The sequence below is a fragment of the Salmo salar genome, chromosome 02 (assembly GCF_965601325.2).
Source record: "Salmo salar chromosome 02, fSalSal1, whole genome shotgun sequence".
NCBI classification, from domain to species: Eukaryota; Metazoa; Chordata; class Actinopteri; order Salmoniformes; family Salmonidae; genus Salmo; species Salmo salar.
Window position 1 is genome coordinate 1,046,940 of NC_138292.1, and position 21,282 is coordinate 1,068,221.

Genomic DNA, 21,282 nt, shown 5'->3' on the forward strand with positions numbered 1-21,282 from the left:
GGTCTGTAGTGATGATTACATATTAACATTAGGACATTTATAAAGAATTAACTTCCTGCTTGTCTTTACTCACTCACTTCCTTTCCCTTTCAGGTTTATTCTATGTCACTTTCTGACAATGTAAATAGTCCCCCCCTTTGTTTTTACACTGCTGCTACTCGCTGTTTATTATCTATGCATGGTCACCTGTACCCCCGCACATTGACTCTGTACCGGTACCCCCCTGTATATAGCCTCCACATTGACTCTGTACCGGTACCCCCCTGTATATAGCCTCCACATTGACTCTGTACCGGTACCCCCCTGTATATAGCCTCCACATTGACTCTGTACCGGTACCCCCTGTATATAGCCTCCACATTGACTCTGTACCGGTACCCCCTGTATATAGCCTCCACATTGACTCTGTACCGGTACCCCCTGTATATAGCCTCCACATTGACTCTGTACCGGTACCCCCTGTATATAGTCTCCACATTGACTCTGTACCGGTACCCCCTGTATATAGCCTCCACATTGACTCTGTGTACCGGTACCCCCTGTATATAGCCTCCACATTGACTCTGTACCGTAATACCCTGTATATAGCCTCCACATTGACTCTGTACCGGTACCCCCTGTATATAGTCTCCACATTGACTCTGTACCGGTACCCCCTGTATATAGCCTCCACATTGACTCTGTACCGGTACCCCCCTGTATATAGTCTCCACATTGACTCTGTACCGGTACCCCCCTGTATATAGCCTCCACATTGACTCTGTACCGGTACCCCCTGTATATAGCCTCCACATTGACTCTGTACCGGTACCCCCTGTATATAGCCTCCACATTGACTCTGTACCGGTACCCCCTGTATATAGCCTCCACATTGACTCTGTACCGGTACCCCCTGTATATAGCCTCCACATTGACTCTGTACCGGTACCCCCTGTATATAGCCTCCACATTGACTCTGTACCGGTACCCCCTGTATATAGCCTCCACATTGACTCTGTACCGGTACCCCCTGTATATAGTCTCCACATTGACTCTGTACCGGTACCCCCTGTATATAGTCTCCACATTGAACTCTGTACCGGTACCCCCTGTATATAGTCTCCACATTGACTCTGTACCCGTACCCCCTGTATATAGTCTCCACATTGACTCTGTACCGGTACCCCCCTGTATATAGTCTCCACATTGACTCTGTACCGGTACCCCCTGTATATAGCCTCCACATTGACTCTGTACCGGTACCCCCTGTATATAGCCTCCACATTGACTCTGTACTGTAACACCCTGTATATAGCCTCCACATTGACTCTGTACCGGTACCCCCTGTATATAGCCTCCACATTGACTCTGTACCGGTACCCCCTGTATATAGCCTCCACATTGACTCTGTACCGGTACCCCCTGTATATAGCCTCCACATTGACTCTGTACCGGTACCCCCTGTATATAGCCTCCACATTGACTCTGTACCGGTACCCCCTGTATATAGCCTCCACATTGACTCTGTACCGGTACCCCCTGTATATAGCCTCCACATTGACTCTGTACCGGTACCCCCTGTATATAGCCTCCACATTGACTCTGTACTGGTACCCCCTGTATATAGCCTCCACACATTGACTCTGTACCGGTACCCCCTGTATATAGCCTCCACATTGACTCTGTACAGGTACCCCCTGTATATAGCCTCCACATTGACTCTGTACCGGTACCCCCTGTATATAGCCTCCACATTGACTCTGTACCGGTACCCCCCTGTATATAGCCTCCACATTGACTCTGTACCGGTACCCCCCTGTATATAGCCTCCACATTGACTCTGTACCGGTACCCCCCTGTATATAGCCTCCACATTGACTCTGTACCGGTACCCCCTGTATATAGCCTCCACATTGACTCTGTACCGGTACCCCCTGTATATAGCCTCCACATTGACTCTGTACCGGTACCCCCTGTATATAGCCTCCACATTGACTCTGTACCGGTACCCCCTGTATATAGCCTCCACATTGACTCTGTACCGGTACCCCCTGTATATAGCCTCCACATTGACTCTGTACCGGTACCCCCTGTATATAGCCTCCACATTGACTCTGTACTGGTACCCCCCTGTATATAGCCTCCACATTGACTCTGTACCGGTACCCCCTGTATATAGCCTCCACATTGACTCTGTACAGGTACCCCCTGTATATAGCCTCCACATTGACTCTGTACCGGTACCCCCTGTATATAGCCTCCACATTGACTCTGTACCGGTACCCCCCTGTATATAGCCTCCACATTGACTCTGTACCGGTACCCCCCTGTATATAGCCTCCACATTGACTCTGTACCGGTACCCCCTGTATATAGCCTCCACATTGACTCTGTACCGGTACCCCCTGTATATAGCCTCTTTATTGTTATGTAAATGTATTGTTAGTTTTCGATTAGATTCAAAAAAAATTTAACTTTTAGTTTAATTTAGTAAATATTTTCTTAACTCTATTTCTTGAACTGCATTGTGGGTTAATTAAGGGCTTGTAAGTAAACATTTCATGGTAAGGTCTACGACCTGTTGCATGTGACAAATAAAATTAGATTTGGTTTGAGAATGTAGCGATGCTGTTGTCAGTGTGACGTTGAATATCTAGAAGTTTGACCGTTTTTATAAGGAAATGCGTAATAATGTAAATATTTCTCACTTTCTCTGCTGGTCTTTTAGACTCAGGTAGTCGTCTGCCGCACCACCTTTCCCTCTGAATCTTTTCAGTTGAATGAGAATCACAGAGCGTGTAACTACCTCCTCACAGGCCTCATTATAGAGCACAGGCTTTCAAAGGAGCCATTACCCATAGTCCTCTCTGCTCTCCCATGGAATGTTATTGAAGACACTTCCATCATCACTCCCACTTAAACCTCATCTCTCTCTCTCTGTGTGTGTGTGTGTGTGTGTGTGTGTGTGTGTGTGTGTGTGTGTGTGTGTGTGTGTGTGTGTGTGTGTGTGTGTGTGTGTGTGTGTGTGTGTGTGTGTGTGGGGGGGGGGGGGGGGGGGTGTTTGCACCTACCACTTTCCTGTATGACTGACATTCACCTGCTCCATATGTACGGTACGATGAGGATTTGACTGCTCCATATGTACGGTACGATGAGAATTTGACTAGACCGTTCACCTGCTCCATATGTACGGTACAATGAGAATTTGACTAGACCGTTCACCTGCTCCATATGTACGGTACGATGAGGATTTGACTAGACCGTTCTCCTGCTCCATATGTACGGTACGATGAGGATTTGACTGCTCCATATGTATGGTACGATGAGGATTTGACTAGACCGTTCTCCTGCTCCATATGTACGGTACGATGAGGATTTGACTGCTCCATATGTACGGTACGATGAGGATTTGACTAGACCGACAGTCTTAACATTTACATTTACATTTAAGTCATTTAGCGGACGCTCTTATCCAGAGCGACTTACAAATTGGGCGAGAGAGAGGGAGAGGGGGAGAGAGCTTCCTTGAACTGCACCCTATTCCCTATATAGTACACTACTGTTAACACTAGCCCTGTGTACGGAATAGGGGACCATTTGGAACCCATCTGTTGATATGTGACTCGCTCTATACTTGGATTTTCTCTCACTGATTCTCTTCCACTTGTTGGTTCTAGTGTGTTTAGCAGAAATACCAGTTATTATGACCTACTTAACCAAACGTGAGAGAAATGTACATTAAGTTGCAGTGGAGAGGAGAGCTACGTTTAGTTTATAAACCTACATGTTTATTTGGCTGAAGAGTGTTGGAGTCTAGTACTACCAGTTTGCCTTATGAATAAACATGTATATTAGACTACCAGTCTGCCTTATGAATAAACATGTTTATTAGACTACCAGTCTGCCTTATGAATAAACATGTATATTAGGCTACCAGTCTGCCTTATGAATAAACATGTTTATTAGACTACCAGTCTGCCTTATGAATAAACATGTTTATTAGACTACCAGTCTGCCTTATGAATAAACATGTTTATTAGACTACCAGTCTGCCTTATGAATAAACATGTATATTAGACTACCAGTCTGCCTTATGAATAAACATGTATATTAGACTACCAGTCTGCCTTATGAATAAACATGTTTATTAGACTACCAGTCTGCCTTATGAATAAACATGTTTATTAGACTGTAGACTGTGTTCCACTAGTGTATAAAACCTGATGTTATACTGGGGGGGGGGGGGGGGGGGGGGAATGAAGAACAGAATAAAAACAGTTGCTTGGTGAGAAGATGTTAACCTCTTGGGGCTAGGTGGGACGCTAGCGTGCCACCCGTGGTGCACTCCATCAACAGCAGGTGCATTTCAAGAGCGGCAAATTTGAATCCAAATAAATGTCAAAATTCAAATTTTTCAAAAATACAACTATGTTACACCATTTGAAAGATAAACATCTCCTTAATCTAACCACGTTTTACGATTTCAAAAAGGTTTTACGGCGAAAGCATAAATTTAGAGTATGTTAGGACAGTACATTTACAAGAGTTGTGTGTAATGTTTTGTCAAGTCAAAGACAGGGTCACCAAAACCATAAAACCAGCTAAAATGATGCACTAACCTTTTACAATCTCCATCAGATGACACTCCTAGGACATTATGTTAGACAATGCATGCATTTTTAGTTCTATCAAGTTCATATTTATATACAAAAACAGCGTTTTACTATGGCATTGATGTTGAGGAAATCGTTTCCCTCCAATAACCGGCAGTCAAGTCAGCGTCACAAATTAAATAATTAAAATTAGAAAACATTGGTAAAATATTATATTGTCATTTAAAGAATTATAGATTTACATCTTTTGAACGCAATCAACTTGCCAGATTTAAAAATAACCTTACTGGGAAATCACACTTTGCAATAATCTGAGCACTGTGCCCAGAAAAATACGCGTTGCGATACAGACTAGACGTCATGTTGGGGAGATCTAAAATCGAAAATACTATGTAAATAATCCATTACCTTTGATTCTCTTCATCAGATGTCACTTCCAGGTATCACAGGTCCATAACGAATGTAGTTTTGTTCAAAAAAGCTCATCATTTATGTCCAAAAATCTCCGTCTCGTTAGCACATGATGTAAGCCAGCCGGACTTCTCGTCATGAACGAGGGGAAAAAATATATTTCCGTTCGTTCAAACATGTCAAACGTTGTATAGCATAAATCATTAGGGCCTTTTTTAACCAGAACATGAATAATATTCAAGGTGGACGAATGCATAGCTCTTTTATAACGTATTGGAACGAGGGTACCCAACATGAAGTAGCGCGCCAGGTGTCTAATGGGACATCACCGTTCCATGGCTCTTGTTCGGTCAGATCTCCCTCCAGAAGACTCAAAACACTTTGTAAAGGCTGGTGACATCTAGTGGAAGCAATAGGAAGTGCCAAAATATTCCTAAACCCCTGTGTTTTTCAATGGGATAGGTTTAAAGTCAATACAACACATCAGGTATCCACTTCCTGTCAGAAAATGTCTCAGGGTTTTGCCTGCCAAATGAGTTCTGTTATACTCACAGACACCATTCAAACAGTTTTGGAAACTTTAGAGTGTTTTCTATCCATATATAATAAGTATATGCATATTCTAGTTACTGGGTAGGATTAGTAACCAGATTAAATCGGGTACATTTTTTTTATCCAGACGTGCAAATGCTGCCCCCTAGACCCAACAGGTTAACCATCGACAGTGGAAACCCATGTTCACAGTTAGCCGTTATGTAAATGCCCAGCTGAAAAGTACCGAGGGGCTTGTCTCCAAGTCAGAGCAGGTCCGCCGTGGCCCAGCGAGACACTGGTGCCGGCCCACAGAGACGGAAAAGTCTGAGCCTTTCGGGTAGAACACCATTGGAATTTCTCGGTGAAAATGCTCCCTTAGAGATCCTCCCTGGTATTTAACCTGGTTCTGTCTGTAAGGCTGAGAGATCCTCCCTGGTATTTAACCTGGTTCTGTCTGTAAGGCTGAGAGATCCTCCCTGGTATTTAACCTGGTTCTGTCTGTATTGCTGTAAGGCTGAGAGATCCTCCCTGGTATTTAACCTGGTTCTGTCTGTATTGCTGTAAGGCTGAGAGATCCTCCCTGGTATTTAACCTGGTTCTGTCTGTATTGCTGTAAGGCTGAGAGATCCTCCCTGGTATTTAACCTGGTTCTGTCTGTATTGCTGTAAGGCTGAGAGATCCTCCCTGGTATTTAACCTGGTTCTGTCTGTAAGGCTGAGAGATCCTCCCTGGTATTTAACCTGGTTCTGTCTGTATTGCTGTAAGGCTGAGAGATCCTCCCTGGTATTTAACCTGGTTCTGTCTGTATTGCTGTAAGGCTGAGAGATCCTCCCTGGTATTTAACCTGGTTCTGTCTGTAAGGCTGAGAGATCCTCCCTGGTATTTAACCTGGTTCTGTCTGTAAGGCTGAGAGATCCTCCCTGGTATTTAACCTGGTTCTGTCTGTAAGGCTGAGAGATCCTCCCTGGTATTTAACCTGGTTCTGTCTGTATTGCTGTAAGGCTGAGCGATCCTCCCTGGTATTTAACCTGGTTCTGTCTGTATTGCTGTAAGGCTGAGAGATCCTCCCTGGTATTTAACCTGGTTCTGTCTGTAAGGCTGAGAGATCCTCCCTGGTATTTAACCTGGTTCTGTCTGTATTACTGTAAGGCTGAGAGATCCTCCCTGGTATTTAACCTGGTTCTGTCTGTAAGGCTGAGAGATCCTCCCTGGTATTTAACCTGGTTCTGTCTGTAAGGCTGAGAGATCCTCCCTGATATTTAACCTGGTTCTGTCTGTAAGGCTGAGCGATCCTCCCTGATATTTAACCTGGTTCTGTCTGTATTGCTGTAAGGCTGAGAGATCCTCCCTGGTATTTAACCTGGTTCTGTCTGTAAGGCTGAGAGATCCTCCCTGGTATTTAACCTGGTTCTGTCTGTATTGCTGTAAGGCTGAGAGATCCTCCCTGGTATTTAACCTGGTTCTGTCTGTATTGCTGTAAGGCTGAGAGATCCTCCCTGGTATTTAACCTGGTTCTGTCTGTATTGCTGTAAGGCTGAGAGATCCTCCCTGGTATTTAACCTGGTTCTGTCTGTATTGCTGTAAGGCTGAGAGATCCTCCCTGGTATTTAACCTGGTTCTGTCTGTAAGGCTGAGAGATCCTCCCTGGTATTTAACCTGGTTCTGTCTGTAAGGCTGAGAGATCCTCCCTGGTATTTAACCTGGTTCTGTCTGTAAGGCTGAGAGATCCTCCCTGGTATTTAACCTGGTTCTGTCTGTATTGCTGTAAGGCTGAGCGATCCTCCCTGGTATTTAACCTGGTTCTGTCTGTATTGCTGTAAGGCTGAGAGATCCTCCCTGGTATTTAACCTGGTTCTGTCTGTAAGGCTGAGAGATCCTCCCTGGTATTTAACCTGGTTCTGTCTGTATTATTTTAAGGCTGAGAGATCCTCCCTGGTATTTAACCTGGTTCTGTCTGTAAGGCTGAGAGATCCTCCCTGGTATTTAACCTGGTTCTGTCTGTAAGGCTGAGAGATCCTCCCTGATATTTAACCTGGTTCTGTCTGTAAGGCTGAGCGATCCTCCCTGATATTTAACCTGGTTCTGTCTGTATTGCTGTAAGGCTGAGAGATCCTCCCTGGTATTTAACCTGGTTCTGTCTGTAAGGCTGAGAGATCCTCCCTGGTATTTAACCTGGTTCTGTCTGTATTGCTGTAAGGCTGAGAGATCCTCCCTGGTATTTAACCTGGTTCTGTCTGTAAGGCTGAGAGATCCTCCCTGGTATTTAACCTGGTTCTGTCTGTAAGGCTGAGAGATCCTCCCTGGTATTTAACCTGGTTCTGTCTGTAAGGCTGAGAGATCCTCCCTGGTATTTAACCTGGTTCTGTCTGTAAGGCTGAGAGATCCTCCCTGGTATTTAACCTGGTTCTGTCTGTAAGGCTGAGAGATCCTCCCTGGTATTTAACCTGGTTCTGTCTGTAAGGCTGAGAGATCCTCCCTGGTATTTAACCTGGTTCTGTCTGTATTACTGTAAGGCTGAGAGATCCTCCCTGGTATTTAACCTGGTTCTGTCTGTAAGGCTGAGAGATCCTCCCTGGTATTTAACCTGGTTCTGTCTGTAAGGCTGAGAGATCCTCCCTGGTATTTAACCTGGTTCTGTCTGTATTGCTGTAAGGCTGAGAGATCCTCCCTGGTATTTAACCTGGTTCTGTCTGTATTGCTGTAAGGCTGAGAGATCCTCCCTGGTATTTAACCTGGTTCTGTCTGTATTGCTGTAAGGCTGAGAGATCCTCCCTGGTATTTAACCTGGTTCTGTCTGTATTGCTGTAAGGCTGAGAGATCCTCCCTGGTATTTAACCTGGTTCTGTCTGTATTGCTGTAAGGCTGAGAGATCCTCCCTGGTATTTAACCTGGTTCTGTCTGTATTGCTGTAAGGCTGAGAGATCCTCCCTGGTATTTAACCTGGTTCTGTCTGTATTGCTGTACGGCTGAGAGATCCTCCCTGGTATTTAACCTGGTTCTGTCTGTATTGCTGTAAGGCTGAGAGATCCTCCCTGGTATTTAACCTGGTTCTGTCTGTAAGGCTGAGAGATCCTCCCTGGTATTTAACCTGGTTCTGTCTGTATTGCTGTAAGGCTGAGAGATCCTCCCTGGTATTTAACCTGGTTCTGTCTGTAAGGCTGAGAGATCCTCCCTGGTATTTAACCTGGTTCTGTCTCTCTAAGGCTTTGGGTCCATAGTTGCGCTGCTGTCCTTGTTGAACTGCCAGGATGAGACACTGTCTGGCTGGCTGCTGCTTTGTCTGCCTTAACAATGGCCTGGTTCTGCCAGGGCCTGGGGCTGTGTGACGGAGGCTAGCGTTGGGTGGGTGGGCGCCAAGGCCAGCACCTCTCCTAAATGTGTTCTATTATCTGTCCCATAATCTGCTTTAAGCCAGCCTGTAGTCATGGGTTCTCAACTTCAGTCTGAATCACTCCTCCTCCTCTCTGTCTCCCTCTCCTGTCCCTCCTCCTCCTCCTCTCTGTCTCCCTCTCCTGTTCCTCCTCCTCCTCCTCTCTGTCTCCTTCTCCTGTTCCTCCTCCTCCTCCTCTCTGTCTCCCTCTCCTGTTCCTCCTCCTCCTCTCTGTCTCCCTCTCCTGTTCCTCCTCCTCCTCCTCTCTGTCTCCCTCTCCTGTTCCTCCTCCTCCTCCTCCTCTCTCCTCCTCCTCTCTGTCTCCCTCTCCTGTTCCTCCTCCTCCTCCTCCTCCTCCTCTCTGTCTCCCTCTCCTGTTCCTCCTCCTCCTCCTCCTCCTCTCTGTCTCCCTCTCCTGTCCCTCCTCCTCCTCCTCTCTGTCTCCCTCTCCTGTCCCTCCTCCTCCTCCTCTCTGTCTCCCTCTCCTCCTCCTCCTCTCTGTCTCCCTCTCCTGTTCCTCCTCCTCCTCCTCCTCTCTGTCTCCCTCTCCTGTTCCTCCTCCTCCTCCTCCTCCTCTCTGTCTCCCTCTCCTGTTCCTCCTCCTCCTCCTCCTCCTCTCTGTCTCCCTCTCCTGTCCCTCCTCCTCCTCCTCTCTGTCTCCCTCTCCTGTCCCTCCTCCTCCTCCTCTCTGTCTCCCTCTCCTGTTCCTCCTACTCCTCCTCTCTCTCCCTCTCCTCTTCCTCCTCCCTTCCCTCCTTTCCTCTCTTGTCTCCCTCTCCTCATCCTCCTCCTCCCCTCTGTCTAGCTCCCTCTCCTGTTCTTCCTCATCATCCTCCTCCTCCCTCCCCTCTGTCTAGCTCCCTCTCCTGTGTTTCCTCCTCATCCTCCTCCTCCCCTCTGTCTCCCTCATGTAGCCTAGCTCCCTCTCCTCTTCCTCCTTCTTCCACTCCTCCCCCTCCTCCCTCTTCTTGTCTCTCTCCTCCATCTATTTATGTTTCCCCCAGTCCTCCTCCCATCAGTTAAACTGTTGCTAAGGCCAGAGCAGCCAGTCACTGAAACCCCAGTCCTCCTCCCATCAGTTTAACTGTTGCTAAGGCCAGAGCAGCCAGTCACTGAAACCCCAGTCCTCCTCCCATCAGTTTAACTGTTGCTAAGGCCAGAGCAGCCAGTCACTGAATCCCCAGTCCTCCTCCCATCAGTTTAACTGTTGCTAAGGCCAGAGCAGCCAGTCACTGAATCCCCAGTCCTCCTCCCATCAGTTTAACTGTTGCTAAGGCCAGAGCAGCCAGTCACTGAAACCCCAGTCCTCCTCCCATCAGTTTAACTGTTGCTAAGGCCAGAGCAGCCAGTCACTGAAACCCCAGTCCTCCTCCCATCAGTTTAACTGTTGCTAAGGCCAGAGCAGCCAGTCACTGAAACCCCAGTCCTCCTCCCATCAGTTTAACTGTTGCTAAGGCCAGAGCAGCCAGTCACTGAAACCAGCTCCTTTGAGGGTGTCCAGTATGTAGAGAGCCTAATACAAATGTTCTTTACTGTTGAGTTATTCCTCTTGAAAGGGAATCACAATGTCTTTTAAAAAGCTCAAGGTCTCATCGTCAAGGAAGGAATGATGATATGTCTTTGTCACCTTAATGTCACCTCTCTTTCTCTCTTTGTGTGTCTTTCTCTCAATTTCAATCTAAGGGTTTTATTACCAGGGGAAACATATTGTTAACATCGCCAAAGCAAGTGAAGTAGATAATAAACAAAAGTGAAATAAACAATAAAAAATGAACAGTAAACATTTAACATACAGAAGTTTCAAAACAATAAAGACATTACAAATGTTATATTATGTCTATATACAGTGTTGTAACGATGTGCAAATAGTTAAAGTACAAAAGGAAAAATAAATAAACATTAATATGGGTTGTATTTACAATGGTGATTGTTCTTCACTGGTTGACCTTTTCTTGTGGCAACATCTCTCCACGTGTGTGTGTGTGTGTGTGTGTGTGTGTGTGTGTGTGTGTGTGTGTGTGTGTGTGTGTGTGTGTGTGTGTGTGTGTGTGTGTGTGTGTGTGTGTGTGTGTGTGTGTGTGTGTGTGTGTGTGTGTGTGTGTGTGTGTGTGTGTGTGAGACCTACCCATTAACTCTTCGTTGACTGTAACCAGTATCTAGTCCTGGGTGATATACAGGGCTGTTTGGAAATATCCACGCGGGAGTGTTTCACTACCGTCACATTTTTATATTAAAAGTCAAGTATATATTTTTTATTGCCTCAGAAGAATAATCAGGGGCGTGCGACTGTAGTTTTCCTTCAGAATAATCCATTAGTGCAACACATTCATCAGGAAATAAATTCATTTTTTATCAGATGACAACAGAAGTGCACCGCTGTTTGTCAGCCACAGAGGTAAATGAGCTTATAATGAAAAATAGTATTTTGTTTTGTGTAAAAACGATGCGTATCCATCATATTTCTAATGTTTATCATAGAAAGAATGTAGCCGGCTACATTTCCTGATGTTAATCTTGCGTTTTTAGCTAAAAGGTAGGCTGGACTGAGAACAGTAGCTATACATCAGTCAAGAGCCTCTGCTGATTTTTAAAATGCTCGTTTGTCAATTCTCATCCGAGTGGAGAAGTGCAACATCAGTCTGATGCCGAGCATTTTACATCTGCGTTTTCTGAAATATTTCTGCAGAATTCTGCATTAACGCGCGACCCCTTAGTTTAACTTGCTAGTCTTCTAAGTAGAAGTGACGGGGAAACATACAGTGCATTCGGGAAAGTATTCAGACCCCTTGACTTTTTCAACGTTTTGTTACGTTACAGCCTTATTCTAAAATGGGTTAAATAAATAAATAAAATCTCAATCTACACACAATACCCCATAATGACATCACAATACCCCATAATGACATCACAATACCCCATAATGACATCACAATACCCCATAATGACATCACAATACACATCACAATACCCCATAATGACATCACAATACCCCATAATGACATCACAATACCCCATAATGACATCACAATACCCCATAATGACATCACAATACCCCATAATGACATCACCAATACCCCATAATGACATCACAATACCCCATAATGACATCACCAATACCCCATAATGACATCACAATACCCCATAATGACATCACCAATACCCCATAATGACATCACAATACCCCATAATGACATCACAATACCCCATAATGACATCACAATACCCCATAATGACATCACAATACCCCATAATGACATCACCAATACCCCATAATGCAAAGAGAAAACAGGTTTTTAGAAATGTTTGTCTGGTTTGGGGATAGATGTTCTGAGTGGTTGGGGGTCCAGAATAAGTGTTTGGGGGTAAGTAGGGGGTTTAGAGGCCACAGCTGGCCAATGAGACTCGGATGAATCCTGTCTGTCAATAGCCAGACTGGTGTGTGTCTGTCTCTGGCTGCGTCCTGTGATTGACTGGGATGGTACACACACAAACAGTCACACTCGGAGTGATGTGTAAATGTGCTGTCTGTCCTAGTTAACCTCCCGGTGCTGTCTGTCTCCAGTCTTCCTCTACTCTATTCTGTCTGTCAGTGGGAGGTCAGGGGACCAGCGGTGAGGAATATGGCTGATTCCCCAGCAGAGAGAGATGGTTGATTCAGTCTGCTGTCATGTATTTATAACCCACCTGATGAATGGAAAAAGTAAAAATGTCTCCTCCCTCTTTCTGTCCATCCTCTCTCTCTCTCTCTCTCTCTCTCTCTCTCTCTCTCTCTCTCTCTCTCTCTCTCTGTCCATCCTCTCTCTCTCTCTGTCCATCCTCTCTCCCTCTCTCTGCCCATCCTCTCTCTGTCCATTTCTCTCTCTCTCTCTGTCCATCCTCTCCTCCATCTGTCTCTGTCTATCCCCTCTCTCTCCTCCATCTCTCTGTCCATCCCCTCTCCCTCTCTCCCCCCTCTGTCTTTCTGTCTGTCCTCTCTCTCTCTCCACCTCCCCTTCTCCCCCACCCTCTCTCTCTCTCTCTCTCTCTCCACCTCCCCTTCTCCCCCCCACCCTCTCTCTCTCTCTCTCTCTCTCTCTCCACCTCCCCTTCTCCCCCCACCCTCTCTCTTTCCACCTCCCCTCTCCCCCCCACCCTCTCTCTCTACACCTCCCCTTCTCTCCTCCACCCTCCCTCTCTCTCTCCACCTCCTCTTCTCTCCTCCACCCTCCCTCTCCCCCCCACCCTCCCTCTCTCTCTCTCCACCTCCCCTTCTCTCCTCCACCTCCCCTTCTCTCCTCCACCCTCCCTCTCTCTCTCCACCCTCCCTCTCTCTCCACCCTCCCTCTCCCCCCCACCCTCCCTCTCTCTCTCCACCTCCCCTTCTCTCCTCCACCCTCCCTCTCCCCCCCACCCTCCCTCTCTCTCTCCACCTCCTCTTCTCTCCTCCACCTCTCCTCTCTCTCTCCACCTCCTCTTCTCTCCTCCACCTCTCCTCTCTCTAGTCCAGTATCAGATGGAGATGATGCGATCTCTTCGTCATGTCAACATTGACCATCTTCATGTGGGCTGGTACCAGTCCACCTATTATGGATCATTTGTCAGCCGGGCCCTGCTGGACTCTCAGTTCAGTTACCAGCACGCCATCGAGGAGTCTGTTGTTCTCATCTACGGTAAGTAATCCGTCTGACACACACACACACACACACACACACACACACCACACACATCACAAACCGCACGCACACGCACACCTCACGCACACCTCACACACACCACACACACACCACACACCTCACACCTCACACCACACACACACCACACACACACACGCGCACAGAAACAAATGAATGTAATCTCCTCTTTCTAATAAGTGTATGGATGTTTTAATTCTGAGAACAGAGAGTGACGTGTCCAGATGATGTCCACTCTCTAAATAGGGTCAGGGTTAGTAATATACTCAAGCTTTCATTGGTACAAAAACCACTTTTAGACGGACCGTTTTTGACAGGGTTTTCTCAGGCCCTGGTCCTAGTATCATGTCTCCTACAGTGCCTTGAGAAGGTATTCACACCCCTTCTGACTTTTTCCACATTTTGTTGTTACAAAGTGGGATTAAAATGTATTTAATTGTATTCTTTTTTTTGTCAATGATCGACATAAAATATTTCTGCCAAATTTGGAAGAAAGATGAAATGTCTTTGTAAGCAACTCCAGTCTATATTTGGCTTTGTGTTTTAGGTTATTGGAAGGTGAATTCATCTCCCAGTGTCTGTCGGAAAGCAGACTAAACCAGGTTTTCCTCTAGGATGTTACCTGTGATTAGCTTCATTACGGTTCTTTTTACCCTAAAAAAAACTCCCTAGTCCCGACATACTCAACTGGAGGACCCAGACCCAGAACCGGGTCAATGCGGACCGCAAGTCCCGAAAAAAGTTTAAAAGAAATATACAGTACCAGTCAAAAGTTTTGACACGCCTACTCATTCAAGGGTTTTTCTTTATTTTTACTATTTTCTACTTTGCAGAATAATAGTGAAGACATCAAAACTATGAAATAACACATGGAATCATGTTGTAACCAAAAAAAAGTGTTCAACAAATCAAAGTATATTTGAGATTCTCCAAAGTAGCCACCCTTTGTCTTGATGACAGCTTTGCACATGCTTGGCATTCTCTCAACCAGCTTCACCTGGAATGCTTTTCCAACAGTCTTGAAGGAGTTCCTACATATGCTGAGCACTTGTTGGCTGCTTTTCCTTCACTCTGCGATCCAACTCATCCAAAACCATCTCAATTGGGTTGAGGTCGGGTGATTGTGGAAGCCAGGTCATCTGATGCAGCACTCAATCACTCTCCTTCTTGGTCAAATAGCCCTTACATAGCCTGGAGGTGTGTTGGGTCATTGTCCTGTTGAAAAACAAAAGATAGTCCCACTAAGCCCAAACCAGATGGGATGGCGTATCGCTGCAGAATGCTGTGGTAGTCATGCTGGTTAAGTGTGCCTTGAATTCTAAATTCATCACAGACTGTGTCACCAGCAAAGCATTCCCACACCATCACACCTCCTCCTCCATGCTTCACGGTGGGAACCACACATGCTTAGATCATCCGTTCACCTACTCTGCGTCTCACAAAGACACTGCGGTTAAAACCAAAATTCTCAAATTTGGACTCATTGGACCGAAGGACAGATTTCCACCAGTCGAATGTCCATTGCTCATGTTTGTTGGCCCAAGCAAGTCTCTTCTTCTTATTGGTGTCCTTTAAAAATAACCAGGCAAATCAGTTACGAACAAATTCTAATTTTACAATGACGGCCTAACCCGGACAACCCTGGGCCAAGTGGCGCAGCCCATGGGATTCCTGATCACGGCCGGTTGTGATAAAGCCCAGGATCGAACCAGGGTCTGTAGTGACGCCTCTAGCCCTGAGATGCAGTGCTTTAGACCGCTGTGCCACTCGGGAGACCAAAAATAGTAGTGTTTTTTTTTGGCAGAAATTCGACCATGAAGGCCTGATTCACGAGTCTCCTCTGAACAGTTGATGTTGAGATGTGTCTGTTACGTGAACTCTGTGAAGCATTTATTTGGGCTGCAATCTGAGGTGCAGTTAACTCTAATGAACTGATCCTCTGCAGCAGAGGTAACTCTGGGTCTTCCTTTCCTCTGGCGGTCCTCATGAGAGCCAGTTTCATTATAGTGCTTGATGGTTTTTGCGACTGCACTTGAAGAAACTATCAAAGTTGTTGACATTTTCCGGATTGACTGATCTTCATGTCTTAAAGTAATGATGGAGTGTCGTTTATCTTTGCCTATTTGAGCTGTTCTTGCCGTAATATGGGCTTGGTCTGTTACCAAATAGGGCCATCTTCTATATACCACCTCTACCCTGTCACAACACAACTGATTGTCTCAAACTCATTAAGACGGAAAGAAATTACTCAGATTAACTTTTAACAAGGCACACCTGTTAATTGAAATGCATTACCTCATGAAGCTGGTTGAGAGAATGCCACGAGTGTGCAAAGCTGTCATCAAGGCAAATGGTGGCTACTTTGAAGAATCTCAAATATAAAATATATTTGTATTTGTTTAACACATGATTCTATGTGTTATTTAATAGTTTTGATGTCTTCACTGTTATTGTACAATATAGAAAATAGTAAAAAATAAAGAAACCCTGGAATGAGTAGGTATTTTATTGTTACTCCGTTGGGCTTCGACCCATGGTATCATATAAACACACACAAGACATGGAAGAATTTGTAGAATTGCAGGAAATTAGCTTTAAAACAGGGAGAGAGAAAAAAATCTGCCCCATGCAAAATGTGTAGAAAACATAATTCCACGTTGACATTATGGGTTAAAAAAAATAAAATAAATATATATCTAAATTTGATCAATTTTAAAATCAAGCTGTACCACAACAAAATGTGTAAAAAATCAGAAATGGATGTGAATACTTCCTGAAGGCGCTGTACATAAATTAGGTTTGATTGATCACATGACCCAGGTCATGTCCTCTGCTGTTCTGTCAGTAGCTGTGTTTCAGGAAGTCTTCATGATGGTCTGAATATGATAAAGACTTGAACATCTTGACCATGTTCTGTTATAATCTCCACCCGGCACAGCCAGAAGAGGACTGGCCACCCCTCATAGCCTGGTTCCTCTCTAGGTTTCTTCCTAAGGTTTTGGCCTTTCTAGGGAGTTTTTCCTAGCCACCCCTCATAGCCTGGTTCCTCTCTAGGTTTCTTCCTAGGTTTTGGCCTTTCTAGGGAGTTTTTCCTAGCCACTGTGCTTCTACACCTGCATTGCTTGCTGTTTGGGGGTTTTAGGCTGGGTTTCTGTACAGCACTTTGAGACATCAACTGATGTAAGAAGGGCTTTATAAATACATTTGATTTGATTACATCCTCATGCTATTGCTCTGACAGGTTTTCCTCCATTAGTCCCCCTGTTCTCAGACATCTTCAGGGTGACCTCTGTCCCAAATGGTTACCCTATTCCCTCTACAGTAGTACACTACTCTTTTAGTTACCAGCGCTCTGTGGGGACATGTTCCTCAGTTTAACAGTTGAACACTTGAACATGACAGAGGAGACTGATGTTCCCTGACTGTGTGTCAGGAAGACCAGCAGTTCATAACTCACTCAGTCTTCTGCATGTTTAATGAGGGACCACTGTTAATCCGTTGGATATCAATAATGAAGTGAATACCTAGGATTCATTCCAAATGCCACCCTATTCCCTATATAGGGCTCTCTGGTCAAAAGTAGTGGGCCATCTTTATAGGGAATAAGGTGCCATTTATATAGGATGCCATCTATATAGGGAATAGGGTGCCATTTATATAGGGTGCCATCTATATAGGGAATAGGGTGCCATCTATATAGGGAATAGGGTGCCATCTATATAGGGAATAGTGTGACATCTATATAGGGTGCCATCTATATAGGGAATAGGGTGCCATCTATATAGGGAATAGGGTGCCATCTATATAGGGAATAGGGTGCCATCTATATAGGGAATAGTGTGCCATCTATATAGGGAATAGGGTGCCATCTATATAGGGTGCCATCTATATAGGGTATAGGGTGCCATCTATATAGGGTATAGTGTGACATCTATATAGGGTGCCATCTATATAGGGAATAGGGTGCCATCTATATAGGGAATAGTGTGCCATCTATATAGGGAATAGTGTGCCATCTATATAGGGAATAGGGTGCCAAATATATAGGGTGCCATCTATATAGGGAATAGGGTGCCAATTATATAGGGAATAGGGTGCCATCTATATCGGGAATAGGGTGCCATCCATATAGGGAATAGGGTGCCATCTGTACCGGGAACGGGGTGCCATCTGTACCGGGAACGGGGTGCCATCTGTACCGGGAACGGGGTGCCATCTGTACCGGGAACGGGGTGCCATCTGTACCGGGAACGGGGTGCCATCTGTACCGGGAACGGGGTGCCATCTGTACCGGGAACGGGGTGCCATCTGTATAGGGAACGGGGTGCCATCTGGGATGCAAACAGCTCTAAATGGATCAAAGCGCCTCAGAGCAATCTCCATTATCACAGTTAGAGAGGAAGTAGTGAGGGGAAATGGCTTTTTATAACAGAGAGGAAGTAGTGAGGGGAAATGGCTTTTTATAACAGAGAGGAAGTAGTGAGGGGAAATGGCTTTTTATAACAGAGAGGAAGTAGTGAGGGGAAATGGCTTTTTATAACACAGAGAGGAAGTAGTGAGGGGAAATGGCTTTTTATAACACAGAGAGGAAGTAGTGAGGGGAAATGGCTTTTTATAACACAGAGGAAGTAGTGAGGGGAAATGGCTTTTTATAACACAGAGAGGAAGTAGTGAGGGGAAATGGCTTTTTATAACACAGAGGAAGTAGTGAGGGGAAATGGCTTTTTATAACACAGAGGAAGTAGTGAGGGGAAATGGCTTTTTATAACACAGAGAGGAAGTAGTGAGGGGAAATGGCTTTTTATAACACAGAGAGGAAGTAGTGAGGGGAAATGGCTTTTTATAACACAGAGAGGAAGTAGTGAGGGGAAATGGCTTTTTATAACACAGAGAAGAAGTAGTGAGGGGAAATGGCTTTTTATAACACAGAGAGGAAGTAGTGAGGGGAAATGGCTTTTTATAACACAGAGAGGAAGTAGTGAGGGGAAATGGCTTTTTATAACACAGAGAGGGAGTAGTGAGGGGAAATGGCTTTTTATAACACAGAGAAGAAGTAGTGAGGGGAAAATGGCTTTTTAAACACCTTGTTCATTAACATGTATGACTCAAACTGGGTTCATTGACGTGTAGGAATCAAAGTCGACTTTAATCTTTCCCATCGGTGAAGTAAACAAATAATGTTTCTGTTTACTTGTCAGTAGTGTTGCACGGTATACTGAAACTTGGGTACTTCTTCCGATACTGAAACATGAAAAAACGGTTCGGTATTAGAATTGTTTTTGTTACATTCGGTACTTCTGTCAAATGTGTCTCATATCATGTAAGGATTGAGAGGATCGAGTCCGTCTGGTCATTTGTCTGAATGTTCTCTAGGGGGCAGTAGTGAGCTAGCCAGGCTGCTTGTGCAAGCTAGAATGGATAATTCCCACAGCATGGCTTCTTCCAACTCAAACATCATAACTCCAGCTGGTATAACTGGTTCCAGATGCCAACTAGGGGAATACTTTGCTTTCAGAGCAGATGAGGGTCCGGCCCACCGACACAACGACGCTAAGAAGGTGAACCAAAGCAGTGCAAGGGAGGATTAGGTATTTTACACGTGATATTTCCATTGTAACATTATTGTTATTCTACTAAATTAGATTTGTTTTTAGGTGACAATGGAACAGATATTCAGCTTAACATTCATTAAATCAAATGTTATTAGTCACGTGATGAATACAACAGGTGTAGTAGACCTCACAGTGAAATGCTGAATACAACAGGTGTAGTAGACCTTACAGTGAAATGCTGAATACAACAGGTGTAGTAGACCTTACAGTGAAATGCTGAATACAACAGGTGTAGTAGACCTTACAGTGAAATGCTGAATACAACAGGTGTAGTAGACCTTACAGTGAAATGCTGAATACAACAGGTGTAGTAGACCTCACAGTGAAATGCTGAATACAACAGGTGTAGTAGACCTCACAGTGAAATGCTGAATACAACAGGTGTAGTAGACCTTACAGTGAAATGCTGAATACAACAGGTGTAGTAGACCTTACAGTGAAATGCTGAATACAACAGGTGTAGTAGACCTTACAGTGAAATGCTGAATACAACAGGTGTAGTAGACCTCACAGTGAAATGCTGAATACAACAGGTGTAGTAGACCTCACAGTGAAATGCTGAATACAGCAGGTGTAGTAGACCTTACAGTGAAATGCTGAATACAACAGGTGTAGTAGACCTCACAGTGAAATGCTGAATACAACAGGTGTAGTAGACCTTACAGTGAAATGCTGAATACAACAGGTGTAGTAGACCTCACAGTGAAATGCTGAATACAACAGGTGTAGTAGACCTCACAGTGAAATGCTGAATACAACAGGTGTAGTAGACCTCACAGTGAAATGCTGAATACAACAGGTGTAGTAGACCTCACAGTGAAATGCTGAATACAACAGGTGTAGTAGACCTTACAGTGAAATGCTGAATACAACAGGTGTAGTAGACCTTACAGTGAAATGCTGAATACAACAGGTGTAGTAGACCTTACAGTGAAATGCTGAATACAACAGGTGTAGTAGACCTCACAGTGAAATGCTGAATACAACAGGTGTAGTAGACCTCACAGTGAAATGCTGAATACAACAGGTGTAGTAGACCTTACAGTGAAATGCTGAATACAACAGGTGTAGTAGACCTCACAGTGAAATGCTGAATACAACAGGTGTAGTAGACCTCACAGTGAAATGCTGAATACAACAGGTGTAGTAGACCTTACAGTGAAATGCTGAATACAACAGGTGTAGTAGACCTCACAGTGAAAGCTGATACAACAGGTGTAGTAGACCTTACAGTGAAATGCTGAATACAACAGGTGTAGTAGACCTTACAGTGAAATGCTGAATACAACAGGTGAAGTAGACCTCACAGTGAAATGCTGGAATACAACAGGTGTAGTAGACCTTACAGTGAAATGCTGAATACAACAGGTGTAGTAGACCTTACAGTGAAATGCTGAATACAACAGGTGTAGTAGACCTCACAGTGAAATGCTGAATACAACAGGTGTAGTAGACCTTACAGTGAAATGCTGAATACAACAGGTGTAGTAGACCTTACAGTGAAATGCTGAATACAACAGGTGTAGTAGACCTTACAGTGAAATGCTGAATACAACAGGTGTAGTAGACCTTACAGTGAAATGCTGAATACAACAGGTGTAGTAGACCTTACAGTGAAATGCTGAATACAACAGGTGTAGTAGACCTTACAGTGAAATGCTGAATACAACAGGTGTAGTAGACCTTACAGAGAAATGCTGAAGACAACAGGTGTAGTAGACCTTACAGAGAAATGCTCACTTACAAGCCCTTAACCAACGATGCAGTTGCTGGTCAAGAAATAGAGTTAAGACAAAATTTACTAAGTTAACGGAAGTGAAAATAATTAAATCAAATCAAAAAGTAACACGACATTTACATAACAATAAAGAGGCTATATACAGGGTATTACGGTACAGAGTCAATGTGGAGGCTATATACAGGGGGTACCGGTACAGAGTCAATGTGGAGGCTATATACAGGGTGTTACGGTACAGAGTCAATGTGGAGGCTATATACAAGGGGTACCGGTACAGAGTCAATGTGGAGGTTATACACAGGGGGTACCGGTACAGAGTCAATGTGGAGGCTATATACAGGGGGTACCGGTACAG

General features: G+C 44.8%; 1 protein-coding gene across 1 annotated transcript in view; it reads left to right on the plus strand.

Annotated features, from left to right (window-relative positions):
- LOC106597250 (eukaryotic translation initiation factor 3 subunit H-like) overlaps positions 1 to 21,282 on the plus strand; it is an 89,873-nt gene that overhangs the window by 39,582 nt on the left and 29,009 nt on the right. The window contains exon 3 of the mRNA XM_082958957.1: positions 13,389 to 13,556. Within this exon, the coding sequence (XP_082815083.1) occupies positions 13,389 to 13,556 (168 nt within the window). The remainder of the gene's footprint in view (positions 1 to 13,388; positions 13,557 to 21,282) is intronic.